Source organism: Mustelus asterias, chromosome 10, assembly GCF_964213995.1.
Source record: "Mustelus asterias chromosome 10, sMusAst1.hap1.1, whole genome shotgun sequence".
Classification (NCBI taxonomy): Eukaryota; Metazoa; Chordata; class Chondrichthyes; order Carcharhiniformes; family Triakidae; genus Mustelus; species Mustelus asterias.
This window is the reverse complement of record NC_135810.1, coordinates 121,876,464-121,899,508: the sequence shown is the minus strand read 5'-3', so window position 1 is coordinate 121,899,508 and position 23,045 is coordinate 121,876,464. Positions and strand designations below refer to the sequence as shown.

Genomic DNA, 23,045 nt, shown 5'->3' with positions numbered 1-23,045 from the left:
TCGTGTTTGCGTGGGTTTCCTCCGGGTGCTCCGGTTTCCTCCCACAGTCCAAAGATGTGCGGGTTAGGTTGATTGGCCAGGTTAAAATTGCCCCTGAGATGTGTAAATTAGAGGGATTAGCGGGTAAATATGTGGGGGGTAGGGCCTGGGTGGGATTGTGGTCGGTGCAGACTCGATGGGCCGAATGGCCTCCTTCTGCACTGTAGGGTTTCTATGATGATTTCTATGATGACATTTCTTCTATGATTCAAAAGTCTGATAGCAGCAGGGAAGAAGCTGTTCTTGAGTTGGTTGGTATGTGACCTCAGACCTTTGTATCTTTTTCCTGATGGAAGAAGGTGGAAGAGAGAATATCCAGGGTGTGTGGGGTCCTTGATTATGCTAGCTGTTTTTCTGAGGCAGCGGGAAGTGTACACAGTGTCTATGGATGGGAGGCTGGTTTGCGTGATGGACTGGGCTTCATTCACAACCCTTTGCAATTTTTTGCAGTCTTGGACATGATCCCATGACCCCATTTTTAAAAAAAGGTTAATTACTGTAAATCACAGCATACAAGATGACCCCATTACCCCAGAGAAGAGGATGTTCAGATGAGGTGAGATGTTGGGTTAGGAGGAAGTTCACATGGAGCATAATGGGCTGAATGGCCAGTTTCTCTCATTTCAAATTCAATGTAACTTACTGTGTGGTGTAAATAGGAGGATTTTGCCCCCCTTAGGCCAGATTAGACCCAATCACCCTCCATGCCCAGACCTAGTTTGCCTGTACAGATAAACAAAAAATAACTAAAGCCTCTTATCTTTCCGGGGACCATATCCCTCTATTCCCATCCTATTCATGTATTTGTCAAGACAGGCAAACTTTCACTGCCAGGACAACCCAGTTGCTAACCAGAAAATAGTAATTTCCATCCCTTTTCCCTCCTGACTCCATGTTGGCAAGAAGAGATATTATTGTTAGGAAGCTGAATAGTTAGATAACTGTTTTAAATGAAGGTCATATCTTACAGACGTGCAAAAAAAGTCACAACAAATTATATGTGAAGAAACCAATTTTCTGAATAGTTCCAGTTGCTTGCATCATCATGAGTGAGTAACACTCTCCTCATGGTCATTGTGAAGAAAGTTGTTTGGTACTCGTAATCTCCTGATCCATATTCATCCTCAACTCAACATCACTAAAACAGGCAACAAAAATACAAAACTGTGGATGCAGGAGATTGGAAATAAAAACAGAGAATGTTACCTATACCCAGCGAGAGAAACAAAGTTAACGGGCTTGAAGGATTGCAAATGAGATGCTGTTGTTTAAGAAAGGGGAAACAGACAACCTAGGAAACTACAGACCTGTCAGCTTGACATTAATACTAAGAAAACTGATATAAAAACAGAAAATGCTGGGGAAACTCAGCAGGTCTGACAGCATCTGTGGAGGGAGAATAGAGCCAATGTTTCGAGTCTAGGTGACCCTTCGTCACCCTGCTCTGATGAAGGGTCATCCAGACACAAAACGCTGGCTCTATCCTTTCGCCAAAGATGCTATGAGGTGGAGATACTGGCGTTGGACTGGGGTGGGGACAGTAAGAAGTCTCACAACACCAGGTTAAAGTCCAACAGGTTTATTTAAAATCAGTGACTCACCTGATGAAGGAGCAGCGCTCCGAAAGCTCACGATTCCAAATAAACCTGTTGGACTTTAACCTGGTGCTGTGAGACTTCTTACTGTGTCCACAGATGCTGTCAGACCTGCTGTGTTTTCCCAGCATTTCCTATTTTTGTTTAAATTCCAGCATCCGCAGTATTTTAAAGTTTTATTTATTAGTCACAAATAGGCTTACATTCACACAACAATGAAATTACTGTGAAAATTCCCTGGTCGCCACACTCCGGCACCTGTTTGGGTACACTGAGGGAAAATTTAGCATGGCCAATGCACCTAACCAGCACGTCTTTCCGACTCTGGGAGGAAACCGGAGCACCCGGAGGAAACCCACGCAGACATGGGGAGAACGTACAGACTCCACACAGAAAGTGACCCAAGCCGGGAATCGAATCCTGTGAGGCAGCAGTGCTAACCACTGTGCCACTTTGCCTTTATCTTAGTGGGACTTTCAGAACAGGATTCTGGATAATGACCAAGAACAGGAACATTTTTCAAATGTTCGGTCATTTATTTGCTGGCTAGATTGTGCTGTCAGACAAAATAGCAATCCTCGGACTTCAATATTTATTTACATGACTCCGCCAGTGAAATATTTTTGTAAGAACGCATTCATATGAGGAAAGTGGAAAAGAACATACACTCCTTCAAAAATTAAAATAACCTTTTTTTTGTTAGCATCTCTCAGAAGAAACACGTTTGCAGGAATGTACAGATCATCAGGTCAGGAAAGGCCTTGACGAGAACAACATCGGACGCCATTTTGATTGACTCTTGCTGAAAGGACATGTGAGTCTCGGGAGAAGACGGGCTGAAAGAGGATAGATTACTTGGGGGGAAAGGTTCCTATCTACACCATAGCACCCTGGAGGTAAAGGCAACCTCATGGCAGGGAAACCTCACTTGTAAGATTTGCCTTGTGGATTTTTATTGTTCGTGGAATGTGAGCATTGTTGGTAAGCACTTCTTGCCCATCCCTCATTGCTTTTGAGAAGATGGTGATTGAGTAACCTTGCTTGGCCATTTTAGAGGGGCCATTAAGAGTCGGGGTGGTTCTGGAGTCACGTATATACCAGGCATGGTAAGGACAGCAAAATCTCAGTCGTGGGCAAGGTCAGAGAATCCCGGCCTAGTTCTGTGTTCCCTAGAGTGATTGGGATGTGATCTGGTCCGAGTGGTATTGTAGATCAGGAGAGGCTATTTTCTCTGGTGAAGGAATTCTGAAGAAAGGGCACAACCTTAAAGACCATAAGATGTAAGAGCAGAAGTAGGCCATTCGGCCCATTGAGGCTGCTCCGCCATTCAATGAGATCATGACTGACCTGAAATGATAATCTTCAACTCCACTTTCCTATCTTAACCCTTGATTTCTTTACTAAAGTGGAGGGGTGTGCTCATTAACCTGGGGCTTAGATCTAAGTTCTATGAATCCAGGTATGAATGCAAAGACTCAACGGAAAACAAAAGGTCAGTAATGATGTCCCAGCTATGGGTACAAAACAAAATGGATGACTTAAGTGTTTTTACAGCTACTGTGGTCAGGTGGCAGCTGTGTGAACAAATCTCCCGCCATAATGGGTGCTCAACACGGTGACGCCATGTAGCGGAAGGTCCCCCAGTCTCGCACAGAACTTTACTTCTATTCTGCTCGCTCGCTATCCAATTTGGACATCTTTGATCCTTTCCCTGGAATGTCGCCAAGCACACTGAGCAACTGGTTCAGTCCAACACCGATTCAAAGTCAGTCACTTCAAAGAGATGGAATGGCGGAGAGAAAGAGAAAGAGAAAGAGTGCGGCAAGCAATCAAAAAGAAGGACTCAGATAAAAGTTAAGTGTTTGTCCTCGGGAATCTTGTATTTTCTCTTATGCTCTTCAAAGAGTTTGGTGAGTTCCTCGATGTATTTCTGGTGAATTTCATTAATTTCCTCTTGCGACGGATTCTCTTTCTTCTCCACGTCAATTGGTTTGCCAACTAGAATAGAAAGGGAAAGGGGTCTTTTACTTGTTATCTGTCTGACAAAGTGACACAAATATCTTTGTCTAATACAGGCCTACGAATTATTGAATAATACAGTAAACGTTCTTGCTCTGGTTCCTTGAGAGAGATATTCGATTCCGACCATCTCTGACATCCCGTAATCTTTTCCCATAAACTTTGTAATTATTTCCTTCAAATCTGATTCCTCTTTTGAAAGTTCCTATTGAATCTGTTTTGGATCTACTGCCCCTTCAGGCAGTATATGCCAAATTACAAAATCTCATTACCCCCAAACAAACATTGCCTCACATGCCCTTTGGTTTGTTTGCTGGTTCTTCGATTAATTTTCTTAAATCTGTTTTACCATGGAATAGAATCCTGACAGTACAGAAGGAGGCCATTCAGCCCATTGAGTCTTCACCGACCACAATCCCCCCTAAGTCCTATTCCCGTAACTACACATTTTACTCTGCTAATCCCCATGGCACTAGGGTCAATTTTAGCATGGCCAATCCACCTAATCCGAACACATCTTTGGACTGTCGGAGGAAATTGGAGCACCCAGACGAAACGCACGCAGGCACAAGGAGAATGTGCAGACTCCACACAGACAGTGACCCAAGCCAGAATCGAACCTGGGCCCCTGGTGCTATGAGGCAGCAATGCTAACCACTGTGCCACCGTATCAATCCTCTGACAGTGGAAACAATTTCTCCTCATTTATTCTATCAAAACAGTTCATTTATTTGGACACATCTAAGAAATATTCTCTTAATCTTCTGTGCTTGGAGGAGAATCATCGCATCTTCTCTAGTCTCCACATCATTGAAGTCCTTCATTACCGGTATAAGGGCGACACGGTGGCACAGTGGTTAGCACTGCTGCCTCACAATGTCAGGGACCCGGGTTCGATTCCGGGCTCAGGTGACGTGGAGTCTGTGTGGAGTTTGCACATTCTTCCCATGTCTGAGTGGGTTTCCTCTCTGTGCTCCGGTTTCCTCACACAGTCCAAAGATGTACGGGTTAGGTTGATTGGCCATGCTAAATTGCCGCTTAGTGTCAGGGGGACTAGCAGGATAAATGGGGTTACGGGAATAGGAACTGGGTGGGATTGTGGTCAGTGCAGACTCAATGGGCCAAATGGCCTCCCTCTGCATAGCAGGGATTTTATTCAGTCAGTTTAGCTCAGTTGGCTGGACAGCTGGTTTATGACGCAGAGCGATGCCAACAGCGTGGGTTCAATTCGTGTACTGGCTGAGGTTATTCATGAAGGGCCCACTTTCTCAACCTTGCCCCTCATCTGAGGTGTGGTGATCCTCAGGTTAAATCACCACCAGTCAGCCACCACCCCCCAAAGGGGGAGAGCAGCCTACAATCATCTGGGACTGTGGTGACTTTACCTTACCTAATTCCAGTAATACTGTTCTGCAGGAGTAATGAGGTTGCCTGCCAGGCCAAAGCATCAAGATGTAACATCTCATGGCATTGAACTGTGGATTCAATGAATCTTTCCTAGTGTTGAGTTTCCAACTTTCAATAATGCTAGTTTTGAAGGAGTGGGGCACAAGCCCTCCTCCCATGAGTAAGCGAAAACTTGGGTGGTGGGACAATCCATTGCATTACTCTTGTGTGCCTGCTGTTGGCTGGTTTAGAAACAGCTTGTGTGATTAATCATTTCACACAACTCCCAACACAGTACTTGGGGGTTGTAGGATATCGCTCAGACTCTGAGGCCAACAAGTTGGGGTTCATGTTGAAACCGCAAGAAACTACAAAGGGTCGTGAATGTAGCCCAGTCCATCACACAAACCAGCCTCCCATCCATTGACTCTGTCTACACTTCCCGCTGCCTCGGCAAAGCAGCCAGCATAATCAACGACCCCACGCACCCCGGACATTCTCTCTTCCACCTTCTTCCGTTGGGAAAAAGATACAAAACTCTGAGGTCACGTACCGACCGACTCAAGAACAGCTTCTTCCCTGCTGCCATCAGACTTTTGAATGGACCTACCTCGCACAAAGTTGATCTTTCTCTACACCCTAGCTATGACTGTAACACTACATTCTACACTCCCTCCGTTCCTTCCCTATGTACGGTATGCTTCGTCTGTACAGTGTGCAAGAAACAATACTTTTCACTGTATACTAATGACAATAATAAATCAAATCAAATCAAAACCTCAGTTGGAACAAACAGGCCATATTCCTGGTATGAGTACATTGATATAAATCTTAAAGCCTTTCAGTGGAGAGAGTTCTGGATTTCCACCTGGCTTTCTAGTACAGAAGTGCTTCCTGACATCATCCCTAAATGGTTCTAATTGGCCCTAATTTAACAATTATTACCCTATGGTTTGGACGTCTCCACGGGAGGAAATAGACTCTCTCTCTCTAAATACTTTCTCAAATCCTTTAATCATCTTAAACACCTCAATTAGATCACCCCTCAATCTTCTTAATGTAAATGTGTATAAGCGTAGTCCATACAACCGGACCTCATAATTTCACCTATCTCTGCTGAAATTGCACTGCCCTATTTCAAGGACTATATGTTTCCTCAGAAGGAACACTTCATAAACGCAGATACGAAAATACAACAAAACTTACTCCATCAAAGAAAGGGTTTAATAAAGAAACATCATTACTCCAAACTTGGGGCCTTGTCCTGGGCCATTCCAAGCTTCCCACAATTCTACACAGGTTCTAGTTTATAGTGAATGGGCTGGTCAGCTGACTATTCCATCACTCCGTAATTGGTTCCATGGTTTACTGGGTCAGCTGACCCTTACATCTTGTTTCTATTGGTCACATTACATCCATTACAAAGTTGTCACCGGTTACATCCTAACACCATATACCTTTCCTGAGGTGAGCTGAATACAATTACTCCAGGTGAGTAACTGACCAGAACTATACACAACTGGAGCATAACTTCTACCAAGGAGGTATCGTGGCTTAGTGTGTAACATCCCTGGCACTGAACCAGAAGCTCGGGTTTGAGTCCTACCGCAGGACTTGATGACCAAGGAAGATGCGTCCATAACGCAGCCAAATAAGCTGAGTGTCAACTTGTAAAATCCTTCCCAGCAGGGCGAACAGTAAGAGCGGGAGAGACTCCTGGTCAGCCACACTTGAGGTGGAGTGGCGCCTCCTCAAACTGTAAACCCCTGGCAACAGACTGGTGACCTGTTCCGGGAATTAATAGCTATCGAAACAGTTTGTCTTAGTGGGATGAGAATTGGAATACTTGCTACTCCTTGTGTTTCAGCCTCTTGAGACGTCTCATTAGCCTTTTTGAACCCATCGCTAGTCATCAGTGATTCTCCATTCTTCTCAACTCTCCCATTTCTGCCCATTGATATGAATCTACTCCTTGAGAAACCTCTGCTTGAAGTTGCTGTGCATAAGCAGAAGGTCAGATACATTTGTGCTACTTACCCACAGTGTGAATGGGCTTCCTGTAGGGGATGAGACCAAAGCTGTACTGGAAAATGCCACGGGCATGGAAAAGGGGGAGTGATATTCCCATCACCTTCTGCAAACGTTCCTGGACCTTCCTTAGGAACGAACCCTGGGGATTCTTCACCTGATCAAACACTTCATTCTCACCAAAGGAAAACACCGGAACTAGGGGTGCCCTGAGGAAGAGGAAAGATAGAGAGGCTTTTAATTTTTGCAGGGATCCTTCAATCAGACATTTAAATTTATTACTAATAATTCATCCATAAATAATATTAAAAGTCACTTGAGCGGGCACTTGATTTGACTTGATTTATTATTGTGTTGGGATACAGTGAAAAGCATTGTTTCTTGCATGCTATACAGATAAAACATACTGTTCATAGAGTGCACAGGGGAGAAGGAAAGGAGAGGGTGCAGTCACAGACTGTGCATAACAGCAACTGTGATATTGATGCAAGTGCTTCCTGGTGGGGAAGTGGAGGAAGAAGAGCGATATTCCAGTCATCAGAACCTACCAAAAGCAGTGAAGTGAATTTGAGATGCCAAAGAAAAGGATCCTGCACTAGTTTGTTATGGCCTTGCTCATGGTGCCCAAGGGAGATGACCAAGACTGGAGGGAGAGGCCCTGGCAAACTTACAGACCACATGGACAATCATGTCCTGGAGCTGAGCTCGATGAGCCTTGTGCCAACATATCCCAACATATGAGGAGGCGATGGCCTAGTGGTATTATCGCTAGGCTAGCAGTCCAGAAACTCCGGTAATGTTCTGGGGACTCGGGTTCGAATCCTGCCATGGCAGATGGTGGAATTTGAATGGAATACGAAAACATCTGGAATTAAGAACCTATTAGGTGGCACAGTGGTTAGCACTGCTGCCTCACAGTGCCAGGGACCTGGGTTCGATTCCAGGCTTGGGTCACTGTCTGAGTCTGCACGTTCTCCCCGTGTCTGCGTGGGTTTCCTCTGGGTGCTCCAGTTTCCTCCCCCAGTCCGAAAGACATACTGGTTAAGTGCATTGGCCTTGTTAAATTCTCCCTCAGTGTACCTGAATAGGCGCCGGAGTGTGGCGAATAGGGGATTTTCACAGTAACTGCAATGAAATGGTGATTCATTTTAGTAGGACTAATTTAAATGTGGATTACAGGATCAAAGGTAGGGTTCTGAAGACTGTGGAGGAACAGAGAGATCTTGGGGTCCATATCCACAGATCTCTAAAGGTTGCCACTCAAGTGGATAGAGCTGTGAAGAAGGCCTATAGTGTGTTAGCTTTTATTAACAGGGGGTTGGAGTTTAAGAGCCGTGGGGTTATGCTGCAACTGTACAGGACCTTGGTGAGACCACATTTGGAATATTGTGTGCAGTTCTGGTCACCTCACTATAAGAAGGATGTGGAAGCGCTGGAAAGAGTGCAGAGGAGATTTACCAGGATGCTGCCTGGTTTGGAGGGTAGGTCTTATGAGGAAAGGTTGAGGGAGCTAGGGCTGTTCTCTCTGGAGCGGAGGAGGCTGAGGGGAGACTTAATAGAGGTTTATAAAATGATGAAGGGGATAGATAGAGTGAACGTTCAAAGACTATTTCCTCGGGTGGATGGAGCTATTACAAGGGGGCATAACTATAGGGTTCGTGGTGGGAGATATAGGAAGGATACCAGAGGTAGGTTCTTTACGCAGAGAGTGGTTGGGGTGTGGAATGGACTGCCTGCCACTAATGGAGTCAGACACTTTAGGAACATTTAAGCGGTTATTGGATAGGCACATGGAGCACACCAGGATGATAGGGAGTGGGATAGCTTGATCTTGGTTTCAGATAAAGCTCGGCACAACATCGTGGGCCGAAGGGCCTGTTCTGTGCTGTACTGTTCTATGTTCTATGTTCTAACTTCATTGCAGTGTTAATGTAAACCTACTTTTGACACCAATAAATAAACTTTTTACTGATAACCATGAAACTATTGTCGATTGTCAAAAAAACCCATCTGGTTCACTATTGTCCTTCAGGGAAGGAAATCTGCCGTCCTTACCTGGTCTGGCCGACATGTGACTTCAGAGCCACAGCAGTGTAGTTGACTCTCAACTGCGCTCCAAGGGCAACTAGGGATGGGCAATAAATGCTGTGACGCCCATGACCCATGAATAAATTTTTAAAAACCATTGGAGAGATGATCTTATTGAAACATCTGAGGGAGCTTGACAGGTTAGGTGTTGAGAGGATGTTTCCCCTTGTGAGGGGAACATAGAACCCTAGTTCTAAACCCTAGTTTGACACATTAAAAATAAGTGGTCTCCCATTTAAGACGGAGATGAGGAGGAATTTCTTCTCTCAGAGGGTGGTTGGTGTTTGGAATTCTCTCCCCCAGAGAGCAGTGGGGGCTGCGTGTCACTGAATATATTCAAGGCCGAGTTAGACAGAGTTTTCATTGATGGGGGCTCAAGAGTTATGTGGAGTGGGTGGGGGGGGGGGGGCAGTGGGCAGACAGGAAAGTGGAGTTGAGGCCACAATCAGATCTTATTGAATGGTGAAGCAGGCTGGCGCCAATGCACCTAACCCGCCCCCCTTTGAACCCGGGTCCCTGACACTGTGAGGCAGCAGTGCTAACCACTGTGCCACCGTGCCGCCCTTCTCAGTACCTTCTCTGCATTTACCCTGGTAATCCCCCTGACACTGAGGGGCAATTTAACACGGTCAAGCAACCTAACCCGCACATCTTTGGACTGTGGGAGGAAACCGGAGCACCCGGGGGAAACCCACACGGACATGGGGAGAATGTGCAAACTCCACACAGACAGTCACCCGTGGCTGGAATTGAACCCAGGTCCCTGGCGCTGTGAGGCAGCAGTGCTAATCACTGTGCCACCCAAGGTGGTGGGGGGGGTGAAGAAGAACAAAAGGGAAGGTCTGTGATAGGGTGAAGGGCAGGAGAGAATAAATAAGAAAAGGTTTCATGGCATGAAAAATGAGGTGCAAATTGCTGGATAGTCACCATATTTCACTTTGCATTCAGGCCTTGTTATGCTCTTTGTAACACACAGCCTCTGGACATGGAGCTAATGGTGCTGCCACTTGGATTCTTTCTTATTCATTCGTGGGACAAAGTTTCACAGTAACTTCATTGCAGTGTTAATGTAAGCCTTACTTGTGACTAATAAATAATGAATAAACTTTAACTTTGAACTTTGTTGCCCATCCCTGGTTGACCCTGAACTGAGTGTCTGGCTCAGCCATTTCAGAGGGCAGTGGAGAGTCAACCACATTGCTGTGGCTCTGGAGTCACATGTAGGTCTGACAGGGTTAGTGTAATGACTTCAGTCAGGCCATTGAGGTTGGCCTATTGGAGGATGAACTCCCTGGTTTAGGGGCTCCTCGAAAGAAGTAAAAAGAATCTTAAAAGAAGTCCTGATTAAGGGGCCAATTGATGGGCCAATCAGGGGGTCTTGGCTTTGTACTGAACTGGCAGTGTCAGTTCCTCTGATACCCCTGGAGGTAGATTGCTGACTACTCGCACTCTGCGTACTGCTGTTGGAGTTTGTAAAGAAAGGGATTTTGGTGAAGAGACTTGTGCTTCTGCAGGCTTATTACAGTAAGGACGGCAGATTCCCTTCCCTAAAGGGGACATTAGGGAAGGAAATGATAGCAAGATAATTATAGCAGCCAATTAAGAGATACATCTTCGTCAATGATTCAGTCCTGACTGCGGTGGGACATATTGCTTACCCAAACTGGAGAGCAAGTTTGATGAATCCTTTTCTTTTCTTTAACAGCAGTGTTAATGCCCCTGGCCTGGCAAGCAGAGCTTCAGGGGCCCCTCCAATGGCAATGACAGCAACATTACCGCCTTCTGCTTTGCTCAGGAGATATTTTGCACTCTCCTTGGCTGACGGCACCAAGCCTGGAAGAGGGAAAACAGATGGTGCATCCCTTAGAAGCTACAGACTGAGGGGAAGCAGAGAGATTTCACAAAGAACCTGCATTTATGTAACACCTTTCACCATCTCCAGACGCCCCAAAGCCTTTTACAAACACTGAGGTATTTCTCGAAGTGTAATCACTGTTTCAATGCAGGAAATCATATAATCGTTACAGTGCACAACGAGACCATTTGGCCCATCGAGTCTGCACCAACTCTTTGACAGAGCAGCACTGTCCAGGCCCTATCCCAATAACTCCAAGTATTTGCCCCGCTGATCCCCTAACCTACACATCTTGGGACACTAAAGGACAATTTAGTGTGGCCAATCCACTTAACCTGCACACCTTTGGACTGCAGTTGCCAACTTGTTCACAGCAAGATCCCAGAAGAGCAATGTGATAGTAATCGGATAATTTGAGCTAGTAGTGATGCGGATTGATGTATAGATATTGCATAAGGCACCAGGAAGGACTCTTCTGCTCTTCGCTGAGTGACGTCACGGGATCTTTTATATCTACCTGAGAGGGTACTCAGGGTTTTGGGTTTGCTTCTCATGTGCAAGATTGCACCTCCGGCAGTGCAGCGCTCCGTCAGTACTGCATTGCAGTGCCAGGTTCAATACTGAGCTCAGGTCTCTGGAGTGAGATTTCATCCGACTATGGGAGAGGAGAACTGAGCTCAGCAGGGGGTCGGCCAGAGGGCCAGAAAAATTAGCAGCACCCTCACTGTCGACTGGCTGTCTCTACATATACATGAAATAGTTAGCGCAGACAAAGGGGATGTTTCACTATATTTATCAACAGGACACAGCTAAATGTCCTTGCTAACAGCGCCGAAACTGTAATAAAGACATGATTAAGTGACCATTGTCTGAACGGACATTCCATCAGTCCACCACTAAAGATTATGACGTTACCGATGGGACGCAATTAAACAGCTATTGTCTCGGGTCTACCTCTTTGTATCATATGTAAATAATTTACTGGTGTACGTGACTAGAAACAATTATCTTTACTAGAGGTCGTGCCCTGTAAAAAAAGTTGACTGTACACAATTGAGCAGAGCAGGCTGAAGAAGCTTTAGGAATTCTCCAGTTCTCCTCCTTATCGATAAGAAGGCAATAAAGGATCCATCACTCATGAACGCTGTGTCTGAATATCCTTTTAGCTCCAACACTACAACCTTCCTTACCCACAGCAAGATCCCATCACCTCTACCCTCACTGAAATACACTGACTCCTGATCCAGCAAAACCCCCATTTAAAATTCACATATTTGAATATCTCCATGCTTTTACTCTCTCTCTGTGAACCCTTGTGCACATCGTTAGAGTCCTGGACCAGAACCACAAGGTATTTTATGAAGCCAGACTAGACTACAACAACTTTTCTGTTTTGGCTTAAGTATGAGGAAAGGACACTTCTTTCCAGGAATGATTCCTCTGACAAATTAAGGATCTTTTATAATAAAACAAACTTTATTCAATAACACAGTTTAAATATAACTTAAAAAATGAAGCAACTGAACTATTAGCAGTTGAACAATATTTAAAAATGAAAAGGAAACAACTTTACTTTCTAATTTATGATTGTTTCAGATCCAAATAAACAACATTCCTCTTACAGACATAAATGCCACTTTAAATATAGTTAGCAACTATAACTATACTTGCTATAATGAGTGTAGACTGTCCTAACTTCAACTAGGCTTCAGGTGCAAACTAAACTGCTTGTTTTGCAAAAGCCATTTTCTCTCTACTACAGAACCAGGACTGCACATAAACCATATCATCACATGACCCTATCAATCATTCTAATCAGAAATCCCAAGGGATCTTAAGTAAACAAAAGTCCATTAGCTGTACTTAAAATAAACACTCCATGGCTAAAGTGAGTAATTATCCTGCTCTCCCAGCATCCAAGCAATTTGCTTGTTGTACGGTGTGCCGAGCCCCTACCCCCTCCACCCACCCCCAGCCACTGCTGAATTAACACTCGCAGTGGTGGGATAAGGCCCTTATTGGCCAATTACATGTCTCAATTGGTGGCAGGGCAGGAAGGGCATCCCCGGGCATTTCGCAATGGACTTAACTGGAGCAGAACCTGGAAAGCAGTGGGGTCCCCACGCTCCCACAAGATACATTGCAACCCATCACCAAACTTACCATAGGGAAGGAGACAAGATTCTGCCCCCAAATTCTGTTTGAGAATGGTTCCCTTGCTAGAAATTGTTGATACATCATTAGCGCTACTTAAATACAAGTTGTTGTTGTCAAAGCCATGGTCAGTGCATGACTTACCTCCACTCATGATATAGTCCCTAAAGAATGGGATCCTGAACCAGAGAGGCAGCATCAGCATATGTGGCTTCAGGCCGGGGTACTTTTCCCTGAATCCCGTTACCTCTGTGCAGAAGTTTCCAAAGGCTCCCGCTACCAGTACTCCATGGGGGTGGAAACCAAAGATGTAATTCTTCTTTGGATCTAAGTCTGCAGTCTTGACGAGCTGTAAGACAAGGTCACCACTGAAAACAAAAAGGTCACATTCCAGTTATACAGATGTGCACATTGTGAGATTCACCTGATGAAGGGGCAGCGCACCAAAAGCTCGTGATTCCAAATAAACCTGTTGGGCTTTAATCTGGGGTTGTGAGACTTCTTTCTCACAAGCCTGCACAATCTTATATTTTGACTTTACATGCAGTCCCTTTTTGTAAATTATTGAACTTGCTTCAGCTATCCTTTCAGACGATACATTTCTGATCACAACCCAGTGAGTGATTTCTTTCTCCCCATTTTACTAATGCTTCTTCTGCCAATTACCTTAATCCTGTACCCTCTCTTTTTTATTTGTTCATAAGATGTGAGAATCACCAGCAAAGTCACCATTTATTGCCCCATCCTTAGTTGCCACCAGAGACATCTGAATTAGGAGCAGGAGTAGGCCACTCGGCCCCTCAAGCCTGTTCCATCATTCAATAGGATAATCATGGATGATCTTCTGGCAAAATCCCTCATGATTTTGAACATCTCTATCAAATCACCTCTTGGCTCTCTCCCCTTCAAGAAAAACATTCCCAAATCTCCAATCTCGCCATCTAACTGAAGTCTGGTACCCATCTCTGGTACCCATTTGAGTAAATCTTTGGCCTTTCTCCAAATGCCATAATACTCTAGTGTTCTTATAAAGGTTTATGAGAACTGAAAATTCTTGTACATCTTGGGAAATCACTTTGGATGCATCATTGATTAGATGTAAAGTACATCACCCATTGTGCCCTGTCCCGGGGTAGGAGATTTGTACTATTCATGTAATAATCCCTTAAATGCCGGGATTGAACCTGCCTCCACCACACTCTCAGACAGTGCATTCCAGATCCTAACCACTCACTGTGTGAATCTGTCTCCATCACACTCTCAGACAGTACGTTCCAGACCCTAACCACTCGCTGTGTGAATCTGCCTCCACCACACTCTCAGACAGTATGCTCCAGACCCTAACCACTCGCTGTGTGAATCTGCCTCCACCACACTCTCAGACAGTATGCTCCAGATCCTAACCACTCACTGTGTGAATCTGTCTCCACCACACTCTCAGACAGTACGTTCCAGACCCTAACCACTCGCTGTGTGAATCTGTCTCCACCACACTCTCAGACAGTACTTTCCAGATGCTAACCATTCACTGTGTGAATCTGTCTCCACCACACTCTCAGACAGTACTTTCCAGATGCTAACCATTCACTGTGTGAATCTGTCTCCACCACACTCTCAGACAGTACTTTCCAGATGCTAACCATGCGCTGAAAAGGATTTTCCTCCTGTCTCCATTGTTTCTGGTGCCAATCACCTTAAATCTGTGTCCTCTGGTTCTCAATCCTTCCACCAATGGGAACAGCTTCTCTCTGTGTACTTTGACTGTGTACTTTGACTCTTCATGATTTCAAATGCCTCTATCAAATGGGAAATATCAGTGAGGAATCTTTAAAGTAGTGCCATTGGATTCTCTGATGTCACCCAAGAGGACAGACAGAGCCTGAGTTTAGCCTGTTATCTAAGTGACAGCATCACAGACAGTGCAGTGTTAGTGTTGGGACTTGAGCTCACAGCTGTTTGTCTCAGAGATGAGGGCGCTACTCGCTGAGCCACTGCTGATCTCCCCGAGCCTGCTCCACCATTCAATAAGATCCTGGCTGATCTCATCGTCTTAACTCCACTTTCCTGTCTGTCCCCCATAACCCTTGACTCCCTTGTTGATCAAAACTCTGTCTAACTCGGCCTTGAATATATTCAGTGACCCAGAGCCCCCACTGCTCTCTGGGGGAGAGAATCCCAAACACTAACCATGCTCTGAGAGACTAAATTCCTCCTCATAGAGTCATAGAATGCAGAAAGAGGCGATTTGGCCCATCAGGTCTGCACCGACTCTCTGACAGAGTATGCGACCCAGGCCCTTTCTCCCACCCAAAACCTCACACATTCACCATGACTAATCCATCTAACCCTACACATCTTTGGACACCAAGGGGCAATTTGATATCGCCAATCCATCTAACACGCACATCTTTGTTTGTTTGATTTATTATTGTCACATGTATTAGTACACAGTGAAAAGTATTGTTTCTTGTGTGCTATACAGACAAAGCATGCCGTTCATAGAGTACATAGGGGAGAAGGAAAGGAGAGGGTGCAGAATGTAGTGTTACAGTCATAGCTAGGGTGTAGCGAAAGATCAACTTAATGCGAGGTAGGTCCGTTCAACAGTCTGACAGCAGCAGGGAAGAAGCTGTTCTTGAGTCGGTTGGCACGTTATCTCAGACTTTTGTATCTTTTTCCCGAAGGAAGAAGGTGGAAGAGAGCTTGTCCAGGGTGTGTGGGGTCCTTGATTATGCTGGCTGCTTTTCCAAGGCAGTGGGAAGTGTAGACCAGGTCAGTGGATGGGAGGCTGGCTTGAGTGATTGACTGGGCTTCGTTCACGACTCTTTGTAGTTTGTTATGGTCTTGGTTGGAGCAGCAGCCATTCCAAGCTGTGATACAACCAGTAAGGATGCTATCTTTGGACCGTAAGAGGAAATGGAGGAAACCCATGCAGACATGGGGAGAATGTGCAAACTCTACACAGACAGTTACCCAAGACTGGAATTGAACTAGGTCCCTGGCACTGTGAGGAGGCAATGCTAACCACTGTGCCATCATCTCCAACTAGAATGGAAGATCCCATATTTTCAAAGTGCCCCCTAGTTCTCGATTCCCCCACGAAGGGGAAACATCCTCTCAGCATCCATCCTGTCAAGCCCCCTCACATGTTTCAATAAAATCAGCCCAGTGAACCTTCTCCCTGTTAGAATGTAACTGGTGACGACTTTGTATTGGATGTAATGTGACCAATGGTAACAAGTTGTAAGGGTCAGCTGACCCAGTAAACCATGGAACCAATTACAGAATGATGTGATGGTCAGCTGACCAACTGACTCACTATAAATAAGAACCTGTTGGGAATTGTGGAAAAACTTGGAGTGGCCTCGGGCAAGGCCCCAAGTTTGGAGTAATGAAGTTTCTTTATTAAACCCTTATTTTTGTTATATTTTTATTGTCTGCATTTGAAGAGTTCTTTCTGAAGAAACACTCCCAACAGCTTCCAATGTGAGTCAGTTACAAAACCCAGGTGAATAGGTCAAGTTGAATGCCAGAACAGGTTTAAGGGGCTGAATGGTCTCCTGTCATCATGTCAATGCTACTACACAGGTGGGGGTCTTCATCCAGGCCTCTGCCTCTTGATTCTCACCTCAATGGAAGATTTCCAAAAATGTTTTTGATCATGTCCATCCTATCCTGTGACAATAAGGGCGGCACGGTAGCACAGTGGTTAGCACTGCTGCTTCACAGCTCCAGGGTCGCGGGTTCGATTCCCGGCTCGGGTCACTGTCTGTGTGGAGTTTGCACATTCTCCTCGTGTCTGCGTGGGTTTGCTCTGGTTTCCTCCCACAGTCCAAAGATGTGTGGGTTAGGTTGATTGGCCAGGTTAAAAATTGCCCCTTAGAGTCCTGGGATGCGTAGGTTAGAGGGATTAGCGGGTAAATATGTGGGGTGGGATTGTGGTCGGTGCAGACTCGATGGGCCGAATGGCCTCCTTCTGCACTGTAGGGTTTCTATAATTTCCAAAGATCTCTTTGTTTATTTAAAGATAAATCTCACAACTGGGAAGTGATTTGACAAGGTGAAGGACAGTTCAAACAGCGACCTTGTACATCGAGTGCTCTGCCACTATTTTAAAAAGCACCAATTAATCATTAGCAGAATAATTGTTCAATAAACAAATAAACACAGTTGTAGCCCTGGGGGAGGGGATGTGGTGTTGAGGGGAATACAGAATGATTATGGTTTTGAATACGCATTTTTCATTCTTTATTCATGTCTTGTGCATCTTGCATTTAGACAGTGCTTCTGACGTAATTAATTATAGAAAGGATATTATTAAACTAGAAAGAGTGCAGAAAAGATTTACTAGGATGCTATTGGGACTTGATGGTTTGAGTTATAAGGAGAGGCTGGATAGACTGGGACTTTTTTCCCTGGAGTGTAGGAGACTTAGGGGTGATCTTATAGAGGTCTAAGGTGGGGAGTCTAAAACTAGAGGGCATAGGTTTAAGGTCAGAGGGGAGAGATACAAAAGGGTCCAGAGGAGCAATTTTTTCACACAGGGTGGTGAGTGTCTGGAACGAACTGCCCGAGGCAGTAGTAGAGGCGAATAAAATTTTGTCTTTTAAAAAGCATTTAGAAAGTTACATGGTAAGATGGGTATAGAGGGATATGGGCCAAATGTGGGCAATTGGAACTAGCTTAGCGGTTAAAAAAAGCGGGTGGCATGGCCAAGTTGGGCCTGTTTCCACGCTGTAAACCTCTGTGACTCTATGACTCTGACTCTATAATCGAAAGCCCCTCATGGAGGCAGTCTGAGTGCTGGTACAGACGGACTCAAGTCAAAATATCAGTACTGGGGGAGGTGGGGCAGAGAGTGCTGAAGATCGAGAGAGCGACAACAATGTGGGAAGGGGCCTTAAGGAGAAGGTTCCAGAGTTGATGTATGCCAAACCAAGACTTCAGCTACAAGATTCTAACAATCCTCAATGTACCCGAACAAGCGCCGGAGTGTGGCCTGTTTGGATTTTCACAGTAACTTCATTGCAGTGTTAATGTAAGCCTACTTGTGACACTAATAAATAAACTTTACTTGAGGTAAATTTTAAGTGGTTGAAAAAAGATCAGGTAGAGCAAAACAGAAAGTCATGGATAGGATTAGAGGGTGGGAAAGATTCAATGACAAAGACATGTCACAGAACAAAAGACAAAGAGAGTGCTGGTGGTTGTAGTAAAGAAATAAAGGCTGGAATTTTGTCATGAGCGCCAACAGCCACACGGATGCAAATTCCCACAATATTCCAGACCTTTTCCGGGAACCTCATTTAAATAAATTATCAACGCATTAACAAGCTTCCCCGCTGTATCATCCCCCAGCCCACCCCATCTCCCAAACCATCAGTGAGGTTTACATCAGGTTTTCAGAATGCGAACCAGACAAGGAAACCAGCCAGGGGTGCACAAGTAAGTAAAGCACCTGGGAGGGGTTGGGGGGGGGGGGCCCATAGCAGGGGCCAGGAGGTCTGACGTGGATCAGTACCACTTACCCGCCTGATCCCCATAACCCTTAATTCCCTTACCGCTCAGGAATCCATCCATCCGCGCTTTAAACATATTCAGCGAGGTAGCCTCCACCACCTCAGTGGGCAGAGAATTCCAGAGATTCACCACCCTCTGGGAGAAGAAGTTCCTCCTCAACTCTGTCTTAAACCGACCCCCCTTTATTTTGAGGCTGTGTCCTCTAGTTTTAACTTCCTTACTAAGTGGAAAGAATCTCTCCGCCTCCACCCTATCCAGCCCCCGCATTATCTTATAAGTCTCCATAAGATCCCCCCTCATCCTTCTAAACTCCAACGAGTACAAATCCAATCTCCTCAGCCTCTCCTCATAATCCAAACCCCTCATCTCCGGTATCAACCTGGTGAACCTTCTCTGCACTCCCTCCAATGCCAATATATCCTTCCTCATATAAGGGGACCAATACTGCACACAGTATTCCAGCTGCGGCCTCACCAATGCCCTGTACAGGTGCATCAAGACATCCCTGCTTTTATATTCTATCCCCCTCGCAATATAGGCCAACATCCCATTTGCCTTCTTGATCACCTGTTGTACCTGCAGACTGGGCTTTTGCGTCTCATGCACAAGGACCCCCAGGTCCCTTTGCACGGTAGCATGTTTTAATTTGTTTCCATTGAGATAGTAATCCCATTTGTTATTATTTCCTCCAAAGTGTATAACCTCGCATTTATCAACGTTATACTCCATTTGTCATATCCTCGCCCACTCACTCAGCCTGTCCAAATCTCTCTGCAGATCTTCTCCGTCCTCCACACGATTCACTTTTCCACTTATCTTTGTGTCGTCTGCAAACTTCGTTACCCTACACTCCGTCCCCTCCTCCAGATCATCTATATAAATGGTAAACAGTTGCGGCCCGAGTACCGATCCCTGCGGCACACCACTAGTTACCTTCCTCCAACCGGAAAAACACCCATTTATTCCGACTCTTTGCTTCCTGTCGGATAGCCAGTCCCCAATCCACTTTAACACACTACCCCCAACTCCGTGTGCCCTAGTTACTCCTTCTTCCAGATCATTTATATAAATCACAAACAGCAGAGGTCCCAATACAGAGCCCTGCGGAATACCACTAGTCACAGGCCTCCAGCCGGAAAAAGACCCTTCCACTACCACCCTCTGTCTTCTATGACCAAGCCAGTTCTCCACCCATCTAGCCACCTCCCCCTTTATCCCATGGGATCCAACCTTTTTCACTAGCCTACCATGAGGGACTTTGTCAAACGCTTTACTAAAGTCCATATAGACTATTTACCATTTACTAAAGTCCAAATAGTGCCATACATTTTGTTAAGTGCATCTGAGAGCAGATGGGGGTCTTGGTTTATTGTCCCATTGAAAGGGCACTGGAGAGTCAACCTAGATTTGTCTCAGGAGTGAGATTTGAATGGAAAACCTTCTGAAGTGCTACTTACTTAGCTACAGCCGACACTCTTTGTGGAACATTATTCAGAATATCTCATTTCAACTACTGTCAATTCTGCTCCCCCTGTGAACTAACGGAATTGTTTCAGATAATTGAAAGATTAGATAGGGTACATAGTGGGAAACTATTTCCTCTGATGGTAAGAAGTCCCACTACACCAGGTTAAAGTCCAACAGGTTTATTTGGAATCATGAGCTTTTGGGGCACTGCTCCTTCATCAGATGTTGTGAGACTTCTTACCGCGCCCATCCCAGTCCAACGCCTGCATCTCCACATCATTTCCTCTGACGATGGGGGTCGTGTCCAGACAATGGGATAGACTATTAAAATTAAAGCCAGAACATTCAGGGTTGATGCCAGGATGTCCACACAATGGATAGGTTAAACCTGGAATGGGGTGGCACGGTGGCACAGTGGTTAGCACTGCTGCCTCACAGTGCCAGGGACCCAGGTTCAATTCCGGTCTCAGGTCACTTGTCTGTGTGGAGTTTGCACATTCTCCCCCATGTCTGTGTGGGTTTCCTCCGGATGCTCCGGTTTCCTCCCACAGTCCAAAGATGTACAGGTTAGGTGGATTGGCCATGCTAAATTGCCCCCTTGTGTCAGGGGGATTAGCAGGGTAAATATGTGAGGTTACGGGGATAGGGCCTGGGAGGGATTGTGGTTGTTGCAGACTCGATGGGCCGAATGGCCTCCTTCTGCACTGTGGGGATTCTATGATTCACTCCCCGATATAGAATGATCTGTTGATGGAGTGTGAGGAAGAGAGACAGGGAGGGGGCTCGAGGGGAGCAGAAAGAACTTTAGCAAGGCCTTTGACAAGGTACCGCATGGTAAGCTGTTGCATAAAGTTAAATCTCACGGGATCCAGGGTGAGGTGTCTAAATGGATACAAAATTGGCTTCTTGACAGAAGCCAGAGGGTGGTTGTAGAGGATTCTTTTTCAAACTGGAGACCTGTGACCAGCGGTGTGCCTCAGGGATCAGTGCTGGGTCCACTGTCATTTGTAATTTATATTAATGATTTGGATGAGAATATAGGAGGCATGGTTAGTAAGTTTGCAGATGACACCAAGATTGGTGGCATAGTGGACAGTGAAGAAAGTTATCTCCAATTGCAACGGGATCTTGATCAATTGGGCCAGTGGGCTGACGAATGGCAGATGGAGTTTAATTTAGACAAATGCGAGGTGATGCATTTTGGTAGATTGGACCAGGGCAGGACTTACACAGTTAATGGTAGGGCGTTGGGGAGAGTTACAGAACAAAGAGATCTAGGGGTACATGTTCATAGCTCCTTTAAAGTGGAGTCACAGGTGGCCAGAGTGGTGAAGAAGGCATTCGGCATGCTTGGTTTCATCGGTCAGAACATTGAATACAGGAGTTAGGACGTCTTGTTGAAGTTGTACAAGACACTGGTAAGGCCACACTTGGAATACTGTGTGCAATTCTGGTCACCCTATTATAGAAAGGATATTATTAAACTAGAAAGAGTGCAGAAAAGATTTACTAGGATGCTTCCAGGACTTGATGGATTGAGTTATAAGGAGAGGCTGAATAGACTGGGACTTTTTTCTCTGGAGCATAGGAGGCTGAGGGGTGACCTTATGGCGATCTATAAAATAATGAGGGGCATAGACAAGGTAGATAATCAATATATTTTCCCAAAGGTAGGGGAGTCTAAAACTAGAGGGCATAGGTTTAAGGTGAGAGGGGAGAGATACAAAAGTGTCCAGAGGGACAATTTTTTCACACAGAGGGTGGTGAGTGTCTGGAACAAGCTGCCAGAGGTAGTAGTAAAGGCGGGTACAATTTTGTCTTTTAAAAAGCATTTAGATAGTTACATGGGTACGATGGGTATAGAGGGATATGGACCAAATGCGGGCAATTGGGATTAGCTTCGGGGGTTTAAAAAAAAAGGGCGGCATGGACAAGTTGGGCCGAAGGGCCTGTTTCCACGCTGTAAACCTCTATGACTCTATGACTCTATGAGCCAAATGTCTCATTTTAAGTGTAAATGCTCAGCGGTTGAGATTTTAGTTCAGTTGGAACCTTCAAGACCAGGTACAGAACTTCAAAGCGAGTGGATGGTTTTAAAATACAGATCAGCGAGGAGCTAACTGAAAAGTGGAACAGGATCGAAGGGCTGAATGGCCTCCGCTGTCCAATTGCTCCAGAGAGGGAAACCCTTGAAGAGCATTCTCCAAATCTCCCTGTGACGCGACAAGGGAAGGTTTAAGGGAATCTGGTCAAAACCCAACCCCATTGTCTTTTAGCTTTAGTTTTCCAAGGTCATACTTTAGAGATTTAAAGAATTCGCCTCTAGCCATCCCACCAGGAGATCCTGACCCATAGTAACCCTCCATATCTTCTGATCATTGTTTATTGGCATGTTGCACCCATTTCAAGAGTAACTCAGGGTTTTTGGCTCGCAGCTTGGGGGTGGGGCAGGGGATCCTCTCCATTCACTAATAGGAGGGGTGTTTGCATCTGAAATAAAAATGATTTATTCAGTGAAGGAGGGAGGCTCAGATGCAGCACTGACATCTGCATGGACACATTCTCTCTACACTATAAATCCTTTACAGCTTCAAGTGAAATGATGTTGGGATGTGTCTCATTGCTGTAAGGGTAATATTTACAGCTTAAGTATTACTGGGGAGACAGTGGTGCAGTTGCAATGTCATGGACTAGTGATCAAGGGCAATTTTCTGACTCTATGGGTTCAAATCCCATCAGGAATTTAAATTCAGCTAATAAAAGCTGGAATAGTTTGAGGTCAGTCACAAAAGTCTGAGGACATGTACCAACTGACTCAAGAACAGCTTCTTCCCTGCTGCCATCAGATCTTTGAATGGACCTGCCTCGCATTAAGTTGATCTTTCTCTACACCC

General features: G+C 45.3%; 1 protein-coding gene across 1 annotated transcript in view; it reads right to left on the bottom strand.

The window, feature by feature from the left end:
- Positions 1-2,214: 2,214 nt before the first annotated feature.
- The window catches only part of LOC144500107 (2-acylglycerol O-acyltransferase 2-A-like), a 44,487-nt gene continuing 23,656 nt past the window's right edge, over positions 2,215-23,045 (bottom strand). The window contains exons 3-6 of the mRNA XM_078222882.1: positions 13,309-13,513; positions 10,814-10,988; positions 7,077-7,276; positions 2,215-3,632 (exon numbers count right to left, since the gene is read on the bottom strand). Coding sequence (XP_078079008.1) covers positions 3,478-3,632; positions 7,077-7,276; positions 10,814-10,988; positions 13,309-13,513 — 735 coding nt within the window. The 3' untranslated portion in view covers positions 2,215-3,477. The remainder of the gene's footprint in view (positions 3,633-7,076; positions 7,277-10,813; positions 10,989-13,308; positions 13,514-23,045) is intronic.